At 38.5% G+C, this 23,398-nt stretch overlaps 10 protein-coding genes across 10 annotated transcripts; 4 read left to right on the top strand and 6 right to left on the bottom strand. All coding sequences in view use genetic code 12, as the record gives it.

Annotated features, from left to right (window-relative positions):
• Window positions 1-201: 201 nt before the first annotated feature.
• Window positions 202-906, bottom strand: KGF56_003003 (mitochondrial 37S ribosomal protein YmS18; the record flags this gene model as incomplete). The annotated part of the gene is made up of 1 exon (XM_049324291.1): window positions 202-906. The coding sequence occupies one exon, from the start codon at window positions 904-906 to the stop codon at window positions 202-204; it is 705 nt and encodes a 234-aa protein (XP_049179987.1).
• Window positions 907-2,812: 1,906 nt separating this feature from the next.
• KGF56_003002 (serine/threonine/tyrosine protein kinase) lies at window positions 2,813-4,129 on the top strand (the record flags this gene model as incomplete). The annotated part of the gene is made up of 1 exon (XM_049324290.1): window positions 2,813-4,129. One exon carries the CDS (start codon window positions 2,813-2,815, stop codon window positions 4,127-4,129), a length of 1,317 nt encoding a protein of 438 aa, XP_049179986.1.
• A 366-nt stretch (window positions 4,130-4,495) lies between these two features.
• On the bottom strand, window positions 4,496-5,050 carry KGF56_003001 (uncharacterized protein; the record flags this gene model as incomplete). The annotated part of the gene is made up of 1 exon (XM_049324289.1): window positions 4,496-5,050. One exon carries the CDS (start codon window positions 5,048-5,050, stop codon window positions 4,496-4,498), a length of 555 nt encoding a protein of 184 aa, XP_049179985.1.
• A 327-nt stretch (window positions 5,051-5,377) lies between these two features.
• On the top strand, window positions 5,378-6,559 carry SWD3 (Swd3p; the record flags this gene model as incomplete). Its single annotated transcript, XM_049324288.1, has 1 exon — window positions 5,378-6,559. One exon carries the CDS (start codon window positions 5,378-5,380, stop codon window positions 6,557-6,559), a length of 1,182 nt encoding a protein of 393 aa, XP_049179984.1.
• A 203-nt stretch (window positions 6,560-6,762) lies between these two features.
• KGF56_002999 (uncharacterized protein) lies at window positions 6,763-8,430 on the bottom strand (the record flags this gene model as incomplete). The annotated part of the gene is made up of 1 exon (XM_049324287.1): window positions 6,763-8,430. The coding sequence occupies one exon, from the start codon at window positions 8,428-8,430 to the stop codon at window positions 6,763-6,765; it is 1,668 nt and encodes a 555-aa protein (XP_049179983.1).
• A 261-nt stretch (window positions 8,431-8,691) lies between these two features.
• KGF56_002998 (uncharacterized protein) lies at window positions 8,692-10,044 on the top strand (the record flags this gene model as incomplete). The annotated part of the gene is made up of 1 exon (XM_049324286.1): window positions 8,692-10,044. One exon carries the CDS (start codon window positions 8,692-8,694, stop codon window positions 10,042-10,044), a length of 1,353 nt encoding a protein of 450 aa, XP_049179982.1.
• A 32-nt stretch (window positions 10,045-10,076) lies between these two features.
• KGF56_002997 (uncharacterized protein) lies at window positions 10,077-12,974 on the bottom strand (the record flags this gene model as incomplete). The annotated part of the gene is made up of 1 exon (XM_049324285.1): window positions 10,077-12,974. One exon carries the CDS (start codon window positions 12,972-12,974, stop codon window positions 10,077-10,079), a length of 2,898 nt encoding a protein of 965 aa, XP_049179981.1.
• A 268-nt stretch (window positions 12,975-13,242) lies between these two features.
• On the top strand, window positions 13,243-13,599 carry CTF5 (Ctf5p; the record flags this gene model as incomplete). Its single annotated transcript, XM_049324284.1, has 1 exon — window positions 13,243-13,599. One exon carries the CDS (start codon window positions 13,243-13,245, stop codon window positions 13,597-13,599), a length of 357 nt encoding a protein of 118 aa, XP_049179980.1.
• A 1,159-nt stretch (window positions 13,600-14,758) lies between these two features.
• CHC1 (clathrin heavy chain) lies at window positions 14,759-19,795 on the bottom strand (the record flags this gene model as incomplete). Its single annotated transcript, XM_049324283.1, has 1 exon — window positions 14,759-19,795. The coding sequence occupies one exon, from the start codon at window positions 19,793-19,795 to the stop codon at window positions 14,759-14,761; it is 5,037 nt and encodes a 1,678-aa protein (XP_049179979.1).
• Window positions 19,796-20,395: 600 nt separating this feature from the next.
• Window positions 20,396-22,131, bottom strand: KGF56_002994 (uncharacterized protein; the record flags this gene model as incomplete). The annotated part of the gene is made up of 2 exons (XM_049324282.1): window positions 20,396-20,508; window positions 20,889-22,131. The coding sequence occupies 2 exons, from the start codon at window positions 22,129-22,131 to the stop codon at window positions 20,396-20,398; spliced, it is 1,356 nt and encodes a 451-aa protein (XP_049179978.1).
• Window positions 22,132-23,398: the final 1,267 nt, after the last annotated feature.

Here is a 23,398-nt window from a genome sequence, read left to right as displayed (position 1 = left end):
GCAAAGAGACGATATAGCAAAGAGACTATATAGGGAAGAGACCATATAGCCAAGAAAGTATAGCTAAGAAAGTATAGCTAAGGGAGTATAGCTAAGGGAGTATAGCTAAGAAAGTATAGCTAAGAAAGGATAGTTAAGAAAGTATAGCTAAGAGAGTAAGAGAGACACAACCAGTATATCAAGATTGTAACATTTTTGTATTTACAAACGACGTAATTTCTTTGCTCTGTTACCACCAAATTTAAGTATAGTAGCATCTGTCATTCGAACGATATTGTTCTTCACATTTGAGCCTTCTTTACCTAATAAGGCAGCTTGGAAAGCTTCTCTTCCCTTACCGAAATTCTTTAAAACCAACTCAATCTTGTCATTGGGGCCGATATAGTTTTTCTCTTCAATAGTCTTGAACATTTTAGCTGCTACTTGGAACCCTGCTTCGTATTCTTGTCTTTGCGATTTTCTAAAGCCCAACATACCTGCCGATACACTATATTTCACTTTATGAGGTAATTGTAAATAGTAGAGCACTTTTTCGTTATAGGACAAGTCTTTGTTATTTTCCATAAAGTTGAGATCTTCAACCACTGCAACTAGAGTGCACCTTGTATTGTGTCTATTGAAAGTAGCATACAATTTCCAAAACACTATTTTCTCATTAGGTTTATTTGTTGACGGCTTGTATTCCGGAAATTCCTGAAAATCCTGAAAATCCTGTTTTCTTGTTTGCGTGCTATAGGTGGTTGCCAAGTTGGATAAGGGGCTGGTCTTTTCGCTTGAGTCTATTTGAGAAGTTGGTCTTGACGTTGAGAAATACTTGTTTGACAATGATAAAGTCTTGCGAGTGGTGACAGGTTTATATAGTAGCGAGTGCACCAGCTGAAAGTTGATGTACCTCTTTAGAAACATGTTTGGGGGAAGGAGTTATATGGTTATGCTTGTTGGTGAAGTGGTGATATGGTACAGTGCACAGGTGTTGTTTGATTATGTCAAGGCATTAAGCTTTGAGGATTTTTCAATCTTTTACTAGTAGAGTAATCGATGGTGCTACCAATTGTGGATAGAAAAGCACTAGAAGTAGCGCAATGCTAGAGAGCGAAGCGAGCTAGTGGAGCAATATGTAGTGAATAGCAACTAGTGAGTAGAGATTAGTAAGTAGTGGAGTAGGGAGTAGGAAGAAGAGAGAAGAGAGAAGAGAGAAGAGGGAAAAGAGAAGAGAGAAGAGGAGAGTAAATTCAAACAGCAGTTGGAAACATTGATCAATAGAGTCGGTGTAGTCAGTGCTGCTCCACCGACACTGACTTACTCTACTATCTCGTATTCTTTGTAGCTTTGTTTTCGTTTGATATAGAAACAAATCTCGTAGTGCTAAAGATGAATCTGTTGTGTGTGTGGTCCTTTTGCACTTTCGTTATAGACATGTAATTTATTTTTTGCTTCCTTTTGGGTGCAAAATTTGGACACTAGCGAGTAAAGCGAGCTAGTGGAGCAGGAGTGAGTAGAGACTAGTGAGCAGTGATAAGAAGTAGAATAATGAGCAGAGTGGTAATGAGTAGAGTAGTGAGCAGTGAGCAGTGAGTAGTGAGTAGTGAATAATGAATAGTCTATATGTCTACTCTCTTTTCTCTTTCCACCAGACTCGCTACGCTCGTCTAGTGTCGTGAGTAGTGAGTAATGAATAGTCTATATGTCTACTCTCTTCTCTTTTCAGACTCGCTATGCTCGTCTAGTTTCGTTGTATCAAACACGAAAAAAACCCATCAAGTCTGTTTCAACAACCAAGCAAATAAAAAGACCACTTGTTTCACAATCACCTTTACTACATGTGAAAGAAATGCTCTCCTATACAAGATGCTATATCTGTTTTCTCTTTTCTCTCTCGACTAGACGAGCAAAGCGAGTATACTTCTATCTCCATACATCAACACCTTTATACAGATTGTAAACCCAACTCTATTTGGCTCCACAATGAATACTCCATGTGGCGTCCTTACACGTACATCTTAAATGCTAGTGGAGAGGAGCACTAGTGAGTAGAGACTAGTGAACAGTGATAATAAGTAGAGTAACGAGCAGACTAGTAATGAGTAGACTAGTATCAACTAATAGAGTAGTAATGAGAATGAGTAGTGAGTAGTGAGCAGAGTAGCAGTGAGCAACGAGCAGCGAGTTGTGACCAGAGTAGTAATGAGTAGAGTAGCAATGAGCAATGAGTAGTAAGCAGAGTAGTAAGGAGCAGAGTAGTAGTGAGCAGAGTAGTAATGAGCAGAGTAGTAATGAGTAGAGTAGTGAGTAGTGAGTAATGAATAGCCTACATCTCTCTTCTCTTCTCTCTTTCGACTAGACTCGCTATGCTCGCCTAGTCACTTGCCTAGTCACTTGCCTAGTCTCTTGCCTAGTCTCTTGCCTAGTCTCTTGCCTAGTCTCTTGTCTAGTCTCTTGTAGTCTCTTGTCTAGTCTCTTGTCTAGTCTCTTTCGACTAGACTCGCTTTGCTCGCCTAGTTACTTGCCTCGTCTAGTCTGAGGATAGGAAAAAAGAACAAAGTGTTTGATTAACAACAAAGGTTTTACAAGTACACCAAAAGAAAAAAACCTTACTTGGAGTAAAAATTAAACGTCCAAGTGGCTCTTGCATTAATTGGTCCCACTGGTGTTTCAAAAACTCACATATAGTGAGGAGCTTTTAGAGGTTTAATTATATATTACTAGTCTATTAGACTTGTTAGAGTTGGTTTATTTTGAGTTGAAGCACGCTTTGGAAAGCACTAGGGGGTAATCAAAGATAAAGCTATTTGGGCACACATTTTGGAAAAGAATGACACAATCAACAGAAACTCCGGCTACCCAGAATTTGTACCATCGGGATCCGCTGCACCAGCAGCAGCAGCACCATCACCACCATCACCACCACCAGGTACAGGTACAGGCACCACCGGCGCAAGTGCACGAATACACTTTGCCTCAAGTTGTCAATAACAAGACATCCACGGCAAATCGAATGACAATACGCGAATACAAGAAAATTGGGGAAGGCGCGTTTGGAACCGTTGTTGAAGCAGTATTGAGGTATGACAATTCAGAACCAAATTCCAATATATCGAGTACCACCAGCAGCAGCGGTGTCGGTGTCGGTGTCGGTGTTGGTGTCGGTGTCGGTGCCGGTGCCGGTGCCGGTGCCCTTGCCAAAGACGAATGGTTGGGACCTTTTGCCATCAAGCGAGTACCCGCACAAACCGAGTACAAATCAAGAGAATTGGAAATATTGAGAGTTGTCCAGCACCCTAATATAGTCAGTTTACGATTCTTTTTTGATAAAAAGAGCTCAATTGATAATAAAGTGTACCAAAACTTGGTGATGGAATGCTTACCCTCGAATTTGCAATCTGAAATCAAATTTTATCGACAATCAAAGTACACCATCCCTTACCCGCACATGAAAGCATACACTTTCCAGTTGGCAAGGGCAATGTTATACCTACATGGATTCGGTATAAGCCACAGAGACATAAAACCATCAAATGTCTTGGTTGACCCTGCAACCATTCGATTAAAGATTTGTGATTTTGGTTCAGCAAAGAAATTGGAACCAAATCAACCTAGTGTTAGTTATATATGTTCTAGGTACTACCGAGCTCCTGAGTTAATTGTTGGTTGCTCATTATACACCACGAAAATAGATATATGGGGCTTGGGGTGTGTTGTTGCCGAGATGTTTTTGGGTAAGCCCATTTTTCAAGGACAAGCTCCTGAATCACAATTGAAAGAAATTGCAAAATTGTTAGGACCACCACCAAATACTTTTTTCTTTAAAAGTAACCCCCAGTATCGCGGCAATATGTACACTACAAAGCTATTCAGCTGCTCAGTTGAAGAAAGGTTTAGCAATATTTTTAGCAATTCGCCTCCAGACGCAATTGATTTATTAATGAAGATTTTGGTATATGATCCAGAATCAAGAGCCAGTCCTCGAAGAGTAATGGCGCACCCATTCTTTGATGAATTGAAATCAAAGGAGTTTAAAGTATATCCTAGAGGTTCTTCCACTGCAATTGAGTTGAAATTGTTTAATTTTAGTGAATTTGAATATGAATTATTGGGTCCCTATAAAGAAGTACTTAAAGTGCAACAGTGAACAGGATTAATCACGATACTTTTATAGGGAACCACCCATGTCTCGAATCACGACTCATTTTCACATTCACTAATCCATCATATCAATGTTTTAGATTCCTTTATTTTTTCAAAGTATCAATTAGTTGACGAGCGTTTTAGATTCTCCTCCTTTTTTAATAATATCAATTAATTTGATAGGTTTTATAGAATTCTTCTTCCTCTATATATATAAAAAAAAAAAAGGAGGAAAGGGGAAATACACTATTCATAAGCATCAAAATAAGCACAGGTGGAAGGAGTTAGGAAGGGAAGCTGTCCTTTTGCCCCTAACCTTTTTCTATTGTAGTCTCTCTTTCTTTTTTGGTCTCTTACTCTTTCTCTTACTCTACAACGCCAAGCTGTAGCTATATTCATCCTCGATGTTCTGTGATAACCACAAGACAATGCAACTCAACATCACACAGCAATTGCAAACGATATTAGCAACACCCATGCCCAATGTAGGGAAACCATAATGTTTCATCAAATATTTTAATATGAAAACCATAAAACTACCAGCTACACCACCAGCCAATAAACTGAAACCCAAAAACAAAATGATCCTGGCAGCCCATACGTAATTTCCTGAATCATCAAATAAGCCACCGGCATTGGTACCGCCTTGCTGGTCTGTATTCATTAAATTATTCTTCTCGATAGAATTGACAATTAGCATTCCAAGCAGAGAACAAATCAATGGGATCCAATCTATAAATGTGACATGGACATTTGAAGCATTCACCGTTTTCGAGAAGATAGCAGCATCTATCAATGACCAGAATCCTATGGAGAACAAGGCGCCTGAAAAGTAGATTCCAAATGCTCTCAACCTAGCCGATTTTGGGAGTCTTAGTTGTGACAAGCTGAATCTGAATAAGTTGCTTGATTGGTGATGGTCCATGGTAGAGTGTATTGTTAGTAGGCGCTATTTGTATATTGCTAGTAGGTAATATCTTGATTGCTAGTAGGTAATATCCTGATTGCTAGTTGGTAATATGTTGGTGATGTTTTCCTCTTTTTATTTGCGTGCTTCCATACAAGGTTAGGTGGAAAAAAAATCAACTTTGCTTGTAGAAGGCCAAACCTTTGAAGATTTATCAAAAGGAGTAAGAAAGGGCGAAAAACGATTGAGCGACAAAAGATTGAGCGACAAAAGATTGAGCGGAAAGATTAAAAGGTTGAGCGAAAAGGAAGGGTTTGAGTTTGTTTGGTTTATTGAAAGCGAGAAATGGGGGTAACGTTACATGAAAGGTGCAACGACAAGGACACCAACGTTGATGTTGACAATGACAGTGACGGTGCTAGTGCTAACATCGTCAAGGAAAACGAGTATGATTTGTATAACCTTGTATACACATTTAAAGAGACACAACCTGTAACAGCAGTGAGAATATCACCCGATGGAACCTTGTTAGCAGTATCTACAGCAAAAGTTGTTAGAATCTTTAATCTCGAGACAAGAGGTCTTGTAACCGAGCTAGTTGGGCATACAAAGAATGTATCGGATATAAAGTTTTCGCCTACAAACTCATCGATTATAGCATCGTGTTCAGACGATTTAACAATTCGAATATGGTCGTTTAACAAGCGTGCTTCGTCATCCAAGTGTCTCAAGGTGTTCAAAAAACACACGTATCATGTCACCACCATCCAGTTCAACTCCAAGGGAAACTTGCTAATCAGTGGTTCAGCAGATGAGACAATTACGATATGGGATATTATTTCGGGAAGGAGCCTAACGACACTTGCTGCCCATTCTGATCCCATATCAAGTCTTACACTAACACCAGATAATTCTATAATAATAAGTGCCTCATACGACGGCTTGATTAGATTATTTGATTTAGAAACTTTTCAGTGTTTAAAAACGCTAACAACAAATACGTCTCATGGAACTGCAACGGTATCGCTTTCTACTAAAGATTTGCAAAATTTTCCAATTGGTTATGTTGAAATATCACCAAATGGCAAATTCGTGTTAAGCACTAGTCTAGATGGTGTTATTAGACTATGGAACTACATGGAGAATAAAGTCGTCAAAACGTTTATTGCTGGCGAAGATAGTGTCGTTTGCGTAAAGTATAATTGCGAACTGAAATTTGTCACTTTTAGTGGCAATAGCAGTAGCAGCAGTAGCAGCAGTAGCAGCAGAAGCAGCAGAAGCAGCAGCTTGATTGTTAGTGGCAGTGATTCAAATGGCATCCTATGTTGGGATATCAAACTGAAGAGCTTAGTATGGCATTACAAAGGTGAGCAAAAGGGCAACAAAAGCATATCTCCTGTTTTATCGTTGGATACCTTTGAGGAAGGAAGAGTTTTGGTGAGCGGCGCATTAGATGGGGTGGTAAACGTCTTTGAAATTAATCCTCAAGCACACTATCGAGAAGAGCAAGATAGTGGAGTACACTAGCTGCTACCGAAATAGTTTTGCTCGATAGTGGAGCACACTAGCTGCTGCGGACATAGTTTTGCTCGATAGTGGAGCACACTAGCTGCTACCGACATAGTTTTGCTCGATAGTGGAGCACACTAGCTGCTACCGACATACACGGGTTTGATTAAAACTTTATTGATTGTTGCGAAAAAGTGATGGGTTTTTTGCTTGCAAAAAATTCAGTGAGCTTCCTTCATTCGTTTAATCCATGAATCCATTAAACTTTTCTCAATCTCGTCAAATCGGCTTGGCCACACTAATTCATCTTTAGCTTCAAATTGCGCAGCAGCAGCATTCATGGTAGATGTCGCAACGGATGCTGTGTTTGACCATGGACTATCTCGTAAATCTCTATTTTTCAAACTGCTTGGAAGTATCAATTTACCCAATGATTGGTTTCTTTCTTTACTCAATTCTTTGAAAACTATCCGAAGAAACTGAAATAAAACTATTTTGTTGTCTTTTTCAAAAATGAGTGACATCATATCTTTATTTAACCGTGCTATTTGGTCTCGTTGATTCTTTGTTAAGTTTAATCTCGCATCGAGTTTTATAAGTGATTTATTGAGTATTCCTTTGTAGAATTGTTCACAAACATTTCTGGTAAGTAACGATGTTGTAGTAGTTTGTATTGGAGCTTCTTCTTCTTCTTCTTCTTCTTCTTCTTCTTCCACCGCTGCCTGCTCATCCCCTTTTTCTTCCTCCTTCCTCTGCTCATCCTCTTTTTCTTCCTCCTTCCTCTGCTCGACCTCTTTTTCTTCCACCTTCTTCTGCACATCCTCTTTTTCATCCACCTTCTTCTGCTCATTCTCTTTTTCTTCCTCCTCCTCTTCCTCCTCAATTAAGCTGATGTCAAATTGTACCCCCATTTTGTCCATTGTCCCTGTCCCCTCGCCATTCCACTGTACTTGATTTCTATAAATATTTGTTGGCACATAAAAGTTCTGCTTCCTAATGCTTTGGTTTTCTTGATTCCACAACTGTTTTCTAGTAATCAACTTTTTTACAAACTTTCGACTATTGGATATTTTACGATTTAAAAACTTGTGCTTAATCAATTTTTTACCGTTATATCGAATCTTTGCATCTTCAATAAAGCAGCTCTTGAGGAAATCTCTAAACTCGTCACTGATCTCCAACTTGTCTAGTTCAATCATCTTGATGAAATCGCCATTTTGTTCACATTGTGATATTTTTCGTAGTGCCTTCATCGGTGCATAATGGTTCTGTAAGGGTGGTTTCCCAGTAAACATTTCGTAGCAACAACATCCAAGAGACCAAATATCTGCTTTAAAACTGTGACCGCCATTGGAGTTGAGAATAACTTCGGGAGCCATCCAATATGGTGTACCTACTGTTGTATTTCTTTTGGAAAAACTCGAGCTTAACTGAGTGCTAACCCCAAAATCGGTTAGTTTAATCTCTCCATGCTTGTTGATTAGAATATTCTGGCTTTTCAAATCACGATGTATTTTACCTTGATTATGTAGATAGTTCAATGCCAGGACAATGTCCAAAACAATTATAGAAATCGTCGTTTCATCAATAGTCCCAGCCTTCAATAACTCAAATATAGACCCGCCATCAACAAATTCCATGACTACCCACAATTTGTAGTTTTTAACAAATGACCCATAATACGATGTAATCTGCGGTGACCTACATTCACTCATTATCTGAATTTCCTTATTGATTTCAATTAAATCTGTTGCATCTTGTTCTAAATCTATTTGCTTAATTGCAACTTCTTCCTGGCTCGATTTAATTATCCCTCGGTATACAACTCCAAATCCGCCTCGTCCTACTTCTTCAAATACTTCTAGCTCATCACTAGACTCTACTCTCATGAGGCCAAAACCCAATTCCAACCGAAATATACTTGCACTTTTCCTCGAACCATTCACCTAAACCTGTACTGTTTTAATTTTTCACTTTTTTTTTTTTTTGTTTGTTTGTTTTGATTGCGAAAAAAAATTGTGCAACATTGCAACTTCCTTTATCGGCTAGAAACGGTTTTTTTTTTGCAAAGTAAGTAAAAGGTTGAAGAGTAGGTTGTTAGTGGTCAAACGCTGGATTTCTGTTGGACGTTGAGGTTGTTTTAATAAATTATGATACCCAGGGTACTGAGATTTATCAATTTTTTTGGTATTTGTCGGATACTGCGACGTGGAGTATGCTCATCGCGACGATTTCTTTTACCGGCTAAAAGCTCATCCGAAGCTCATCATCGTCACCATAATCGTGATCAGCGTGCTGGAACAAGGTCTAAAGGTGATAGCTTTGAAGATTTGTTTATTTCAAAGACACTTTCGTCGTCGTCGACCAAGAATGCCGATAGCGAGTTGATCAAATGCACGGTATTTGATGCTAAAGGTGATATGGTATGTCATGGCAAAGATATCCCCAAATCGGAATTCATGAAACAGTACCATTTAGTTCCACGAGATTTTCGAAAGATATCCAAGCATTCAACTTCGGCAACTGCCACGAAATCACCATCGCTAGTGCTACACAATATTGAACTTGTGCCTAGTTTAGTAACTAGAAAGAGCTGTATAATGTTGAATTTGCTAAATATTAGAGCGTTAATCCAGCGTGATAAAGTGACAATATTTGGATCTAATGCCTCAGCTTCAACTCCCTCGACAAAAATGCACGAGAGCCGGTCACAGTTGCAGTTTCTTCATGACTTGGGGGATAAATTAAAGACCAAACCCACTCAGCATCAAGAGGGGGGAGTAGGAACAAGGGAAGGAGTAGGAGTAGGAGTAGGAGTAGGAGAAGCGTTGGGAGTAGGAGAAGGAGAACTATATTACGAATTCAGAGCATTGGAAGCAATATTAATGCACGTTATTGCAAATCTTACCACAGAGATGAAAGTCCACCATACAGTAGTGACTAATATTCTTGAAAGTCTAGATGAAAGCATAGAACGATTTAAGCTCCGATATTTATTAATTCAGCTGAAGAAATTAGCGCTGTTTGAACAGAAAGTAACGTTGATTAGAGACTTGCTAGAGGATCTTCTTGAAAGAGATGACGAGTTGAATGATATGTATTTAACCGATTCAAGAACCGGCACAAACCACGCAGAGGTTGAAATGTTATTAGAATCGTACTATAAACATGCTGACGAAATTGTTCAAACCGTGGGGAACTTGAGATCTCAAATCAAGACTACCGAAGAAATTATTAACGTTTTATTGGACTCAAATAGGAACGAATTAATGCTACTAGGTTTGAAATTTTCAACAGGGTTGTTATCTATGGGTATTGCATTATACCTTGCTGCATTATACGGAATGAATTTGGAAAATTTTATAGAGGAAACCGATAACGGATTCGAGTGTGTTATTGTAGTTTCTACTTTGGCATTGTTTGCATTGTTGTTTATCACTAGGAAGCAATTGAAAAAAGTTGAAAAAATCACAATGACAACATTCAAAGATGGTAATCGTTAAAATCAACGAAACGTGATGTTTTGTATTTGCATTTATATTTTATAGTGTCCTTCAAATTCAATATCCATCTTTGGCACGAGGAATGAAGTACTCGCACTTCTCGCTCTACGCGGTTCAGAATTTTCATCATGTAAATATTTTGGTGAACCCAATGGTGATGGAGTTGGTGTAGATCGAGTTTTGAAAGGTCTCAAGGAAAAAGCTTCTGCACTCAAGGCTTGTGGAGCTTTGAGATTGGAAAAATCTTGTTTCAGAAAGAGCAACAGCAGCAGCTGTTGCAGCTGTTGCTGTTGCTGTTGCTGCTGTTGCTGCTCCTCCAGTGGAGGTGTACTAACGACATTACTAGTTTTTGACTTCTCATCGGTAAGTAATACTTGAACCGTTTCTTCCTTTGGAGTCTTTGGTGGTTCATTCAGCTGAGGTTGAAATTGAAACTTTTGTTCTTGCAATGGTATCATCCTCTTTACTTGTAATCCAGATTGTTTTTCAATCTCTTTTTTCTCTATTAGTTTCTTTTCATAATTTACTATAATATGGAAAAGCTCCAACCTAATCTCAGGGTTTATCAAGTTTGCCAATATCTCCACATAGGTCAGTAATGGAGGTTTGAAGCCTGTAAAATTCTTGGCCAAGCATGGTCTCATTATCAAATGCACAAAAGGAATTCCTCCAATCACTTGCATCAGGTTCAACTCTTTAGAAACCAGTTCCAATAACGAGTCATCTTTTGTTGTAATTGAAGCTTCAGGAAAACTGTCAGACAAACGATAGTTACTAAACGTGTAAATGTCAAAGACTTTGCAAATATGTTCCATAATACATAATAACGATGCCAAGTTGCTTCTGGGTATCGACCCCAAATGCTTGATCAAATTGCTTTTAGTGTCTTTCTTTCCATCTTCTGCATACTCATTTACTACAGAATCAAACACAATGAAAGGTATCACAGAATCCTTGATCTCCATTAACCAACATTTTAGAAACACAATCACCTCCTCTGTTTTTCTTGACTTTAAATTATCTATAACCATAGTGATAATGGCACTTGAGACTGTAACATTGCTTTGAATTTCCTGCTCTGTGCCAGTGGCGTAATCTGCAATTAACTGAGTCAACTCCTGTTTGACTCGCCATTGAGATTGGAAGTCAATTGGCTGTAGCCAGAGTTTCCGAAGATGGTTGATGTCTCCTTCCAACTCTAGGATGCTTATTATTTCATAAAGAAGTACTGGAACAGATGCCACGCTCAAAACACGCTTCTCTTCTTCTTTTTCTTCGAAAACCTGGCAATTTAACAACTGCAATGGAATATCGTTAAACAAATCAAACTGCTTCTCTAGATTTTGCGGCAAATTGCCAACTTGCTCGCGCTCCTTTTGTGGGAGGAGTGGGTGTGATATTGGAAAATAAATGCCACTCTTAAAATTTTGCAAAGCAGTATCGAAATCTGATTCGTAATTCGATACCTGATTTATCTGCGTAATAGTTTTGGAAAATTTGTCAATAGATGCAACTTGTTGGTGATGAAAATGGACTATGAGATCCAGTAACTTTGCTGAGCATTTATAGATTATTTGAATCTTTACTTTTTCAAATTTTTCCAAATACTGCGATATGTCAAATAAACCCTTTTCCAAAAAGTAAACATATTCTTGTAACTCTAATATCTGGTCGTTGTACTGGTCTAGGAGCTCCGCTAAAATCTCAGAATGGTTTGTTTTCAATATTGAACTCTTTACCGTATTAAACATTGCGTTGAATCTAGTGGTTGTTTCCGCCATGTTATTCATCAATTTTGAAGCAGGGGAGGTCATTTTGTGGTTGTTTGATCTTGCTGAATTCTTTGATGGCAAAGTGCGTGCATCAGAAGAAGAAGTTGAAGTAGAAAAAGTACGAGAATGGGAATGAAAAGACTTGAATTCAGCAATTTGCAAAGCTAAATCAGACCATTCAAACCAAACTGCTTCACTTTTGAATTTTCGCAGAAATATATTTGTTGGAGTAATGAGCTTTAAATCGAGAAGACCCTGGCCAAACTTTTCAAGATTCGATCTTGATGGACTCAATCCTCGTATTCTTAAACTGGTCAACACATTGCATATAGAATCACTTACAAATATTTCTTCCTTATACCCAGGTAGCGGAATCGTTCTTTTTGTAGTGGGGGTTTTGGCTATAAGTTGAGATAGCGTTATTTTTAGTTCTTCCAAGTTGTCAAAAGTCGCTGGACCTATACGCAAGGGAAATCTCAATCTAATTGTATTCTTCTTCTCCTCTTCCTCTTCCTCCTCTTCTTCTTCTTCTCCCACATATGACGCCTCCTTTCTCGCCTCCTTTCTCGCCTCCTCTTCTTGTTCTTCTTGTTCTTCTTGTTGTTCTTCTTCCACATATGACTCTTCGTCACTATAGTCGGATTCCTCTCCTTCTATTTTCATCCTTCTCTGCTTAGCAATTGCAAACTCCTTCAAATGCAATTGCTCGACGTACTTGTGTTTAGTTTTGGAAATATTCTTCAACAATTTGACATACTCATCATACAACTCCTCTAACCTCGAAAGCTCCCGTTTGATCTTTGGTTCATGAAATTTCAAGTACTTGGTTATATCGTCAACAACATATTTATCTATGCTTGCCGCCAAATTCAGCATAATAACCGATTCTGACTCCATCTCACTTATAAAAGTGTTATAACATGAGTTCAACAGTAACGACTCAATACCATTGGCAAACGAACATTCACCATCAAATAGCTCCCTAATGGACTTGGCAAAATACTCGCTATTCAGAAAGTAATATTTCAAGTAACTGAAAGCTAGTTTTCTAAAATCATGTAATTGGTTTATCGATAACGTTGATTCTTGTTTCAATCGCGATAATCCTGTAATGTAATCAGCCGACCAAAAATTATCTGCAAAAAACCTTGATCCCATAATGATAGCTCCCCCCTTCCTTCCTCCTATATCTGTCTCTCTCTCTCTCTCTTTCCAAGCCCAATGACGGCTAGTGTGCTCCACTATCTCGCTTGGCTCGATAGTGTCGGATAAAGAAGCGCGATGGAAAAGATTTGATGATAATAACAAATCTTTTCTCATCGCGCCAATTAAGAAATAAAGAAACGAATCAAGAGAAGTTTGGGGTTTAGAGCTTTTACCTTGCCCCGGCTAGATTTCTTGTGTAGTGTAGACTTTGTTGAGGCTGATGAACCAAGAACTTGAGGATGACAAGTTGCAATTGGTTCAACAGTGTGAGGATTTGAAGCGGGAGCTAGAAATTATGTATGAAGATATTGCAAGGTTATCAAAAGAGGATAACAAGATTTCAAAAGAGTTGGCCAATTTGGAAAAAAAAACGGGTGAAGAGGGAAAAGTTGGTGTTGTAGTGCAAGAGGTGGGGTATGGCAAACGGAAGAATGGACCAATTGTTGATTGGTTTCCTAATGGCGATGCTGAAATTCCAATTATCAAGCACTCGTATTTCGATGTGTGTATTGAAAAGTTTTTTGAAAACACTATCGACCGACACTATCGAGCGAAGCGAGATAGTGGAGCACACTAGCCGTCATCGACACTATCGACACTATCGACCGACACTATCGAGCGAAGCGAGACAGTGTTGTGACAGGCTAGTTAGTATTGCTCGATAGTGGAGCATACTAGCCGTCACTGACACTATCGACACTATCGAGCGAAGCGAGATAGCTGAGCACACTAGCCGTCACTGACACTATCGACACTATTGAGCGAAGCGAGACAGTGTTGTGACAGGCTAGTAAGTATTGCTCAATAGTGGAGCATACTAGCCGTCACTGACACTATCGACACTATCGAGCGAAGCGAGATAGTGGAGCACACTAGCTGTCATCGACACAATCGAGCGAAGCGAGATAGTGGAGCATGCTAGCCGTCACTGACACTATCGACCGACACTATCGAGCGAAGCGAGACAGTGTTGTGACAGGCTAGTTAGTATTGCTCGATAGTGGAGCATACTAGCCGTCACTGACACTATCGACACTATCGAGCGAAGCGAGATAGCTGAGCACACTAGCCGTCACTGACACTATCGACACTATTGAGCGAAGCGAGACAGTGTTGTGACAGGCTAGTTAGTATTGCTCAATAGTGGAGCACACTAGCCGTTATCGACACTATGGACACTATCGAGCGACACTATCGAGCGAAGCGAGATAGTGTTGTGACAGGCTAGTTAGTATTGCTCGATAGTGGAGCATACTAGTCGTCACCAATACTATCAATCGACACTATCTCACTCTGCTCGATAGTGTCGTAACAGGCTACTTAGCGTTGCTCGATAGTGGAGCACACTGACTAGCTTCTACTATCATCTGCATGCTTTAGATGCTACACACGGGTTTGATTGCATCCTTTTCGCTAGTCAGTGTTGCTCCACCATCGACCAGAGCGGGACAGTGGAGCAACACCGACTAGCTACACTATTTAATCCACTCTTTCTATTTGGTTGGGCCCACATCAACAACAAATAAAACATAGAGAATAGCATAGAGAATAACATAGACAAGTACAACATTGAGAATAACATAGACAAGTATAACAATGAGAATAATATAGAGAAGTAACATGGTTTTCCTTTGCATGATAATAACCGTTCTAAATACTTATTCATTTTTCTTTCTTTATATAACTAATAATCAACAAATACTTTTTCTTTTTGTTCTTTTGGAGATATTGTTTGCTTAAAAAGCATTGCCAAACCCTGCTCCAGTTGATTGGAACCCTAAAACGCTAGTGCTAGTATTGGAGAATCCAGTGTTTTGGAAACCCATAGGACCATTAGTAAGCATTAATGGCGCAGCGCCACTACCGTTGCCGCCATCTTCATCGCCTCTTTCATTGCTCTGCCTCTTTTGCAAATCAGCATACACTTCATTCAACTTCTTTTGGTTTTCGTAGACTATTGAAATTTCGTATGGTTTTATAAAATTGGCCAAGTTATGCAACCATGATAATTCCAAAACGTAATCATTAGCAATGAATTCATATGAGGTGTACAATAATGCAACAAAGCATTCGTGGTTACCAGTTTCTACAAAATAGTCCATAATATCATGAGCAATCTTGCAAGATTTTGAAATAGCAACAGTGCGAAGCAAATCCGACCACAATTTATCTGCCTTAAGAATCGAAATGGCCTTGTTATACTTCTTCTCTTTGGCGTATAATGTAGCGGCAATTTGTCTGAAGAATATCAAATCGTGTTTTTCTAACCGTTCTGCAAGATCCAATTTGTTAAACCGGTTATTTGATTCATTTTCAATCGATGATCTAAGAGATTTGTAGTCTTCTTCTTCAATAAGTAAATCATGGTATGCGGAATTGACCACGGAGTTGTTCTTTTCCAATACCGAAATGAGGAATGGCTTGATCATTGGCAAATTGTCACTCTTTACAAACATTCTTACTACTCTGGGCAAGTCCAATTTCGGAGTAAGCACTGCTAACAAATCAACCAATAATGATGGATTCTCATTTAAATAAAATTGAATGGCCTTGTAATAAATTTCCAAATTGGGTGCTTTAACAATAATCTCCTTGAAGGACGAATGGTCAAAAGCAACCTCGGATCTCTCAATCATAGTTAATGCGGCGTTATCCCATTCTTCATAGTGGCAATAAAGGAATATTAACTCGGGATACAAATGAGCATCCTCGCAAGCAGTCAACACCTTGGGGATATTGATTCTTGACCAAAACAATTTCAAATGTTCCATAACTTTCTCGGGGCTGTATTTGGAATACAAGATAGCCAACTCAGTAAACATACCCATATGAGCCCTTTCCAAACCTAATCCACTCTCAAACAAGGAAATCAATTCATTAAAGTATCCGTTGTATTCATAAGTCTTTACCAACTCAGGCAATTCCTCAGCATCAATTATCAAATTCAATCCACAAATTTGTGCTAATCTAAATTCCTTATTCTCAATACATGCATTATTCACTTGTTTCCAAACTTCAATATTCGAAGCTTTTCTTGCACAATCTACTGCTCCTTGGAAATCCTCCAAGTACACCAATGTAGTTGCCAATTTGGAATACTTGGAAACATTTGCAAACAATATCTTTGCTGCCTTATAGTTCTTAGCTTCGAATAACTTATCTCCAATAGTTTCCAAATCTGCAACATTGGACCCTGCTACAAATTTCTCCATATCACTTAGTCTGTCTAATGTAGCATAAACATTAATGAAGGCACCATCAATAACAGGCTCTCTCAACGTCTCTCTGGCCATTTCTAAAAATGGTAACAACTCTTCCTCTTTACCTGCATGTTCGGCAATATCGATAACTTGTTCAAAGTTCTCGGGGTTCTTGGATTTCACATAAGACTCGATAGCTTCAGGAATACGTAAACCGTCCAATTGAGCAGTACCCAATTGATACCATAATTCAGATGTATCGTATTTTTCAGCATATTGTTCTGCTCTGTCCAAGGAAACGATATCTTCAATCAAAACCTTCATAGCCTCTGATCTCAACTCGAATTTATCGTATACTTGGAATGCCTCCTCAGCTAACTTATTATCAATACACAATGGTGCTATTTCGTGAGGATCAAATTTATCCAATTTTTCAATATAGTTGGAAACCTTTGATGGATCAGCCTTGATAGCTGTAAGAATCATCAAGCCTTGCAATGAAGCATTTTCACTAAATGGTGATGGCTCTAAAATGATTTTTTCCAATAACTCCATAAGTTCTTCAGGAAGATCATTTTCCATAAACGCTTTAACTGTGATTGAAATTGGTTCAGGGTCATCCAATTCTGGTATACCAGTTGATATAACTTGATCAATCAATTGTCTACGGTGAATGTTATCTGAACTGAAAACCTTATTCCACAAATCAAGATCAGATTTATGTAACAAATATCGAGCTTGGTATTTGTACATCTTGTTTTCATTTGTAATCTTGATCAACTCGTCATCATTGCCACCTTTGGAGTATGAGATGTAAGCCAAGTAAGGGTCTCTCTTCTCACAATATTTACCAACTACCAAAGTATCATAATTGTTATTTTCTTGCAAGAATTTCTCTGGTGAGTTGTTTGAATCAATATAGATTTTGGCTAAAGTATTGAAAACTTCTTGATCGTTGGATCCGCCTTCCAATGTTTTCTCCAAATATGGCAACAAAATCTTTAATCTGTTTCTTTTTTCAACTTCTTCAACTAATGGCTTGATTGGGACACGGCCAAGAACAGACATTAACAAATTCTTAATGACATTTTCGTCACAGTCAACATCCAACAATCCAGCAATAACTTGAGGAGTATTAGAAGGATTGACTGATTGAACATAAACTTCAATAAATTTGAAATACTGATTCTTGTACAAGTACAAAATCAAATCATGGACAAAATTGAATCGATCACAAACAATAACCAAGGGTAATTGATCATCCAATTTGAATTCTTTCAAAAAGTTCTTTACTCTTTCTCCGTTGTAAACATTGTTATCTCTAACAACTCTTTCAATTTCTTTGGTCTGTCCCATTCTTGCTGCTGATTGAATATACTTGAAAACGACATCAGGATCTTGAGTCAAGTTGACGATGGAGCTCAAAAAATAGTACAACCCTTCATTGCACTTGTATTCCTCGAACAATTTGATTAATTTTATAGCACCAATCAAATCACAATACTTTGTAGCCACTTGTATAATAACTTGCAAATTCTGGGCCATGTTGTGACTCAATAATTCGCGAAGACAAGCTATAGATTGATCAACATTCAACTGACCAAAATAGGAAACTAGCCAGTCATTAGGTAAGACGTTGGTATGTACAATAACCCGCTTTATATCCTTCAAGTCGTCATAATGCTCCAAGGCTCTTTGAAACAAACCTGACTTCTCACATAACTTCCCAATTGTTGGCTTATCATAGTGGCTAAACATTTGATTCCCTAATATTGCATCAGCAACTTGTGGTGCATGCAATAAATTGATTTCCAATACTTTTGTTTGCAAGTGTCCTTCAGATGGCAAATCATTTTTTAAAGCATCTAACAAAAAGGCGGTACCTTGTTGGATATAGTTTTGAGAAAAGAATAAATCTGCAATTTGTTCAATATTTAATTTAACTTCAGGAGAGTTCAACAAGGATGTAGCAAATTCACTAGCTTTATCTGGGTTAACCCTAACCAAGTTTTGAATCAAGCTGGTATAATCCGGCATATATCCAACTTTTTCACAATAAGGTAAAATTTTATCAAATTGTCCCAATTCAGCTAGACAAGAAACAACCTTGACGTTGACATTGGCTCTAATGTACACGGCCAAGGCCAAAGCAGCATCACCATAAGATTTGACAATATCACCCAACTCTTCGGACGAGGTTAATTTATCCTCCTTCAACCATTTTTCAAACAATGGTTTACGATCTTGTTGTAATACGGGTTTGGCTAATTCAATAGACTCGTACTTGTTCAAGTTTCCTCTATCCAATAAAGTTGAAAAATATTGTAAAATTGGAGATATCTGCCCTGGTTGTGGAGTGATGTGTTTCAACTTGTTAATAGTATCCTGAGTTCTCAATTGTTCCAGGGATGCGGCTATTTTAGCGGCATTAGTATAATCCCCCTGATTCAAGTAATTTTGAAATTGTTGATTGAATAAATTTTCCGCTCCAGGGAACCCGCCACGAGACGATAAACTTAAAGCCAATTGTACGTTGGCCAATTTTTCCAACACATAGGGGATAATTTTTTCTCTTGATACTTCAACGCTCAAAACCTGGCCGGACTTGTTAACGGTCAAAATACCGGTACCATTATTATAACTAGTGGCGGTGAAGACGGGATCAGCAGTGATTCGATTAACAAATAGGTTAAAGCCCGACTCCATGTCATATAAATGAATGAACCCATATTTGGTCAAGATATAAACGATTCCATATCTGTTTGATGCCTGTAAACTTATTGGAAAATCATTTGATGCATCTGGCGGGAAAAAAATATCAACGACTTTCTTTTGAAATGAGGGATTTCCTTCAACGTGGTCAATTTCAATAATGTGCATATTTCCTTGTCCCTGGGCGTTTTTGTTACCAACGCAGAATACCTTGGTAGGTTGTGATGCGCCAGTCAAAGTCAATGAAGCAAATTTACAAACGTGACCTTCAATAGCTTGAGATACGTTTCTTGATCTTGAGTACAACTGTATATGCCCAGCAATTCTACCATCTTCTTGAGCAATCCCGGTTATAGCAAACCAATTCAATTCTGTTGGCTCAGCAACAAAATTGATAATCTGAGCATTGTTCAAAGAATGGTGGCGATCAGTGAGCTTTATGGGACCATCATTGCTACCGTCGAACACGTTCCAGAGATAAATCAGCGCTTGAGTCACAAGACCCAAATGCTGGTTATCGAGCCATTTCCAAAAAACTACTGGCTCTTGCATAGTATGAGCCTTCAATCTCTGCTTAGTGCCCAAATTGAAAATCTGCAATGTTGTGCCGTTGGCTCTCAAACTGATTATGTTCTCTGTCGGGTGCATTATAGCATTATCAGCGGTCATATTTTTTCTAGTAACCTCATTATTATTCTTCAAGTCAACAATAGCAACCGTATTACCCTGAGAACCTTGTTCACGACAGCATATATAACGGTCGGACTCCAAAGTAGTCGATTTGAAGTCCAACGAGGAGGGTGATATACCCAACTGTGTCAACTGAACCAACTCGGTGAAATCAATGGGAATATCCGACATTGTTTAAAATAAAATACAACAACAACCGAAAAAAAAAAAAGCCAGCAAAAATCCCAAAGGATCAAGTAATTGAATGTTTAAAGTAAATTAACTCTAGCAGCAAATCTGTCACACTATTACTCCCCCTTCAATTATGTTTCTTTCCTCTTTCAGAACCTCTTATTGGCTATTACTTCTTATTCTCCGAAGTAAGAAGTTGTTCACTTCTGTTTGCTGGTTCATTTTTTTTCGCTTCGATTTTGGTTGGTATGCGCGCTACCATGTGCCTCGGTAAAGTTCGGTTGGAGCCCGTTGAGCGCCGGCACCGGCAGACCAGAGGAGACCAGAGGAGACCAGAGGAGACCAGAGGAGACCAATGGCGACTCTGGTCTATAGTTCATTTACCAGAGGAGCCAATGGCGACTCTGGTGGGCAGCTGGTCAGTGTTGCTCCACTATCTCGCTCTACCTCATTTACCAGAGGAGCTAATGGTGACTCTGGTCTATAGCTCATTTACTAGAGTCACCTTTGGCTCCTCTGGTGGGCAGCTAGTCAGTGTTGCTCCACTATCCCGCTTTGATCGATAGTGTCGTTTAGTCTCGTCTGGTGCTCTACCCTGGTTTATACAGAAGGGGCCACTAGAGAAGCTAAATGTAACGGCTCAGCATCTTCAGCACCAGTGTAGCTTTTCTCTTCAGCATCAGCACCAGCGTCATCTTCAATACTAGTGTCATCTTCAGCACCAGCGTCGTTACTAGTGCTGCTCCACTATCTCGATTTACTCGATAGGGTAGAGAAAGCTATAGACCAGAGGAGCCAAAGGAGAGTATTTATCATTATTCTCCTCTTGTTGTTGGTTATACTGCCATTTAGTATTTGTTATTGATTATACTGCCATTTAGTATTTGCTGTCTCTTGCAAATGTGTTGTCAGTGTCGCTACAAGTGTTGGTTGATGGTGTTGGTCAGTATGGTCCATTATCTCGCTTCGCTCGATAGTGTCGCGTGTCGCTACTAGTATTGGTTGATGGTGTTGGTCAGTATGGTCCACTATCTCGCTTCGCTCGATAGTGTCGCGTGTCGATACTATAAAGGTGGCCTCACCGATGTAATACAGTCTTGGATAATCTTGTTTGTAAAACCTGTTGGACTTTCATAACTCCTAACGCTTACAAATTGCTTCAAGTACTCATTAACATAGTAATAATCACTTCCAAACCAGTCACCTGTAAGCATACTAATTTCTAGTCTCTTGTTAGCTAACATTCTCCTCTTTTCCAATTTCTGTTTAACTTCTTCGTTGTCTTCGTCTTCTCCCTCGTCATCGAGACTCGGATCATATATTTTCAGGCTTAAATCATCAACATTAGCGAATTCTCTGTTATACTCCCAGTCTACTAGCCAATACCCAATTTTACGCATGGCAATTTTGACATAATCTGGAGTCACAAATAACTCTTCTTCTTCTTGAGCAGCATCAGCATCAACATCATAAGGATGCCGTGACTTTTCCGATGTAATTGATTGTTCAAGACTGATTTCCACCTCTTTTATCTTCTCCAACTTCAATGAATCAATGAAACTGGGTCCAGACTTTTTCCTTTTTTGTGCTTGATGTTTCCATAGTATCAAGGCTTGACAATATTGATACAAGTACTCTATAGTTGCCGTTGGAACTCTAACCAGTTTTGGAGATAATGAAGCCAATCTATGGCACCGAATAAAGACAAGTAGAGAATAAATATAGCGCTTTATATCTGGTGCAATGAATACGTTTTTCATCTTTTTACGTAGCCTCAAGATTGTTTGGAGATACAGGCAACCATTTGGGAAAGTATCATGCATAATAGGGAAACAGACACTTTGCCAAAACTTTTCCTTCAAGTAAGTGTACAATTTCAAGTCATATAGATTAAATTCCATAAAAGGTATGATTGTGAAAATCTCGGGTTTATGCACTTTTTCAATTTTGCCATTTACAGTGACACTTGCAGGTAAATCATCATCTGCTAGTTTTGCCTCGTTTGTTTCATAATGATCGATTTGCAAGATCAATTTGTACAATTCTTTCTGTAGGTCATTTGAAGTTTTCTGGAGATTCTGCCATATGACAAAATTGATAAAGCAGCGTTTACCGTCATTTGTATAAAAAGTCAGCTGGTCCAAAATGGTTTGGATGGTATTATATTGTAGGAGGTCTATCACCGTATAAAGCGGTTGAAAAGAATGTTCAACAATGTTTAGCAGTTCCAAAAGCAGAGTAAACTGGGGGATAGCTTCTGTTGCAGATTCGCATGATATAACAAACCGTTTCTGAGCAATTAACGATACTGATAACGCCGTGTATAACTTATCCATTAGTAGTATAGAGGTGTTTAATTGACTAGGGGTATTCCTTTAGGTCTCATCTGATATTCTCTTTTAGGTAATTGTCGAAAACCGTATAACATTTAAAAATGACAACTGGTGATGAGTTTTTCGCGACACTCATTAAAAAAAAAAACCATTACTGTCGTGATGTGTGATGGGGGTTTTATGAGCTTTACGACAATTACCTAAAACGGAAAATTTATCAAATAATTTCAATGTAACCTTGTAAAAAAACGCTACCACTCTAGACCCTGACGCGTTTGTTTTTTTTTGGTGCATTGTTTTGTAAACAAAAACATGGCAAGAGATTGCGTGTAGAGAAAAGGGGGATGCATGTAGTGTAGCGTTTGTGTGAGGGGTTTCATGCTATCGAGCAGAGCGAGATAGTGGAGCTGCACTAATTAGTGGTCCACTTGCTCCAATCTGTTGCTAAAAATAACAGTATACATTAAGCTTTTTGAGTAAATGACTGAAAAGGTGGAAAAGGTGACAAATTGGGAATAAATGTAGAACAAATTGAGAATAAATAGGGAAAAGAGAATAAATAGGGAAAAGGTGTAACAAATAGGGAAAGGTGTAACAAATAGAATAAATGTAATAAATAGGGAATAAAAGAGAACAAATAGAGAATAAAGTAACGAAAGAGAAAATGTATTATTAGGGAACAAATGGAAAAATAAAAAGGTAATAAATAGAGAATAAATGGAAGAAAAACAAATAAAGCTAACAAATAGACTAACAGATGGACTAACAGACTAACAGATAGACTAATTAGACTAACAGATGGACTAACAGACTAACAGATAGACTAATTAGACTAACAGATGGACTAACAGACTAACAGATAGACTAATTAGACTAACAGATGGACTAACAGACTAACAGATAGACTAATTAGACTAACAGATGGACTAACAGACTAACAGATAGACTAATTAGACTAACAGATGGACTAACAGACTAACAGATAGACTAACAAATAGAGTAAAAGTTGTAGAAAAAACAAAAAAAACAAGTTGATTGGTTGTAGAAGATTGTAATGTCACAAGATTAACGATATATGATGTTAGAAGATGGATGTGGTTTGCTCGATAGTGTCGTTCAGTGACTACCTTGTTGCTTTGCTCGATAGTGTCGTTCAGTGTTGCTCCCTAACTAACTTGTTGCAATAGTAACTAACTTGTTGCTCCACTATCTCGCTCTGCTCGATAGTGTAGCTAATTGCCACCCTGGCTCTAAAGCTTTTGAGTTATTT

Source organism: Candida oxycetoniae, assembly GCF_023343755.2.
Source record: "Candida oxycetoniae strain CBS 10844 chromosome Unknown scaffold22, whole genome shotgun sequence".
NCBI classification, from domain to species: domain Eukaryota; kingdom Fungi; phylum Ascomycota; class Pichiomycetes; order Serinales; family Debaryomycetaceae; genus Lodderomyces; species Lodderomyces oxycetoniae.
This window is presented reverse-complemented; position numbering and strand designations above follow the sequence as displayed.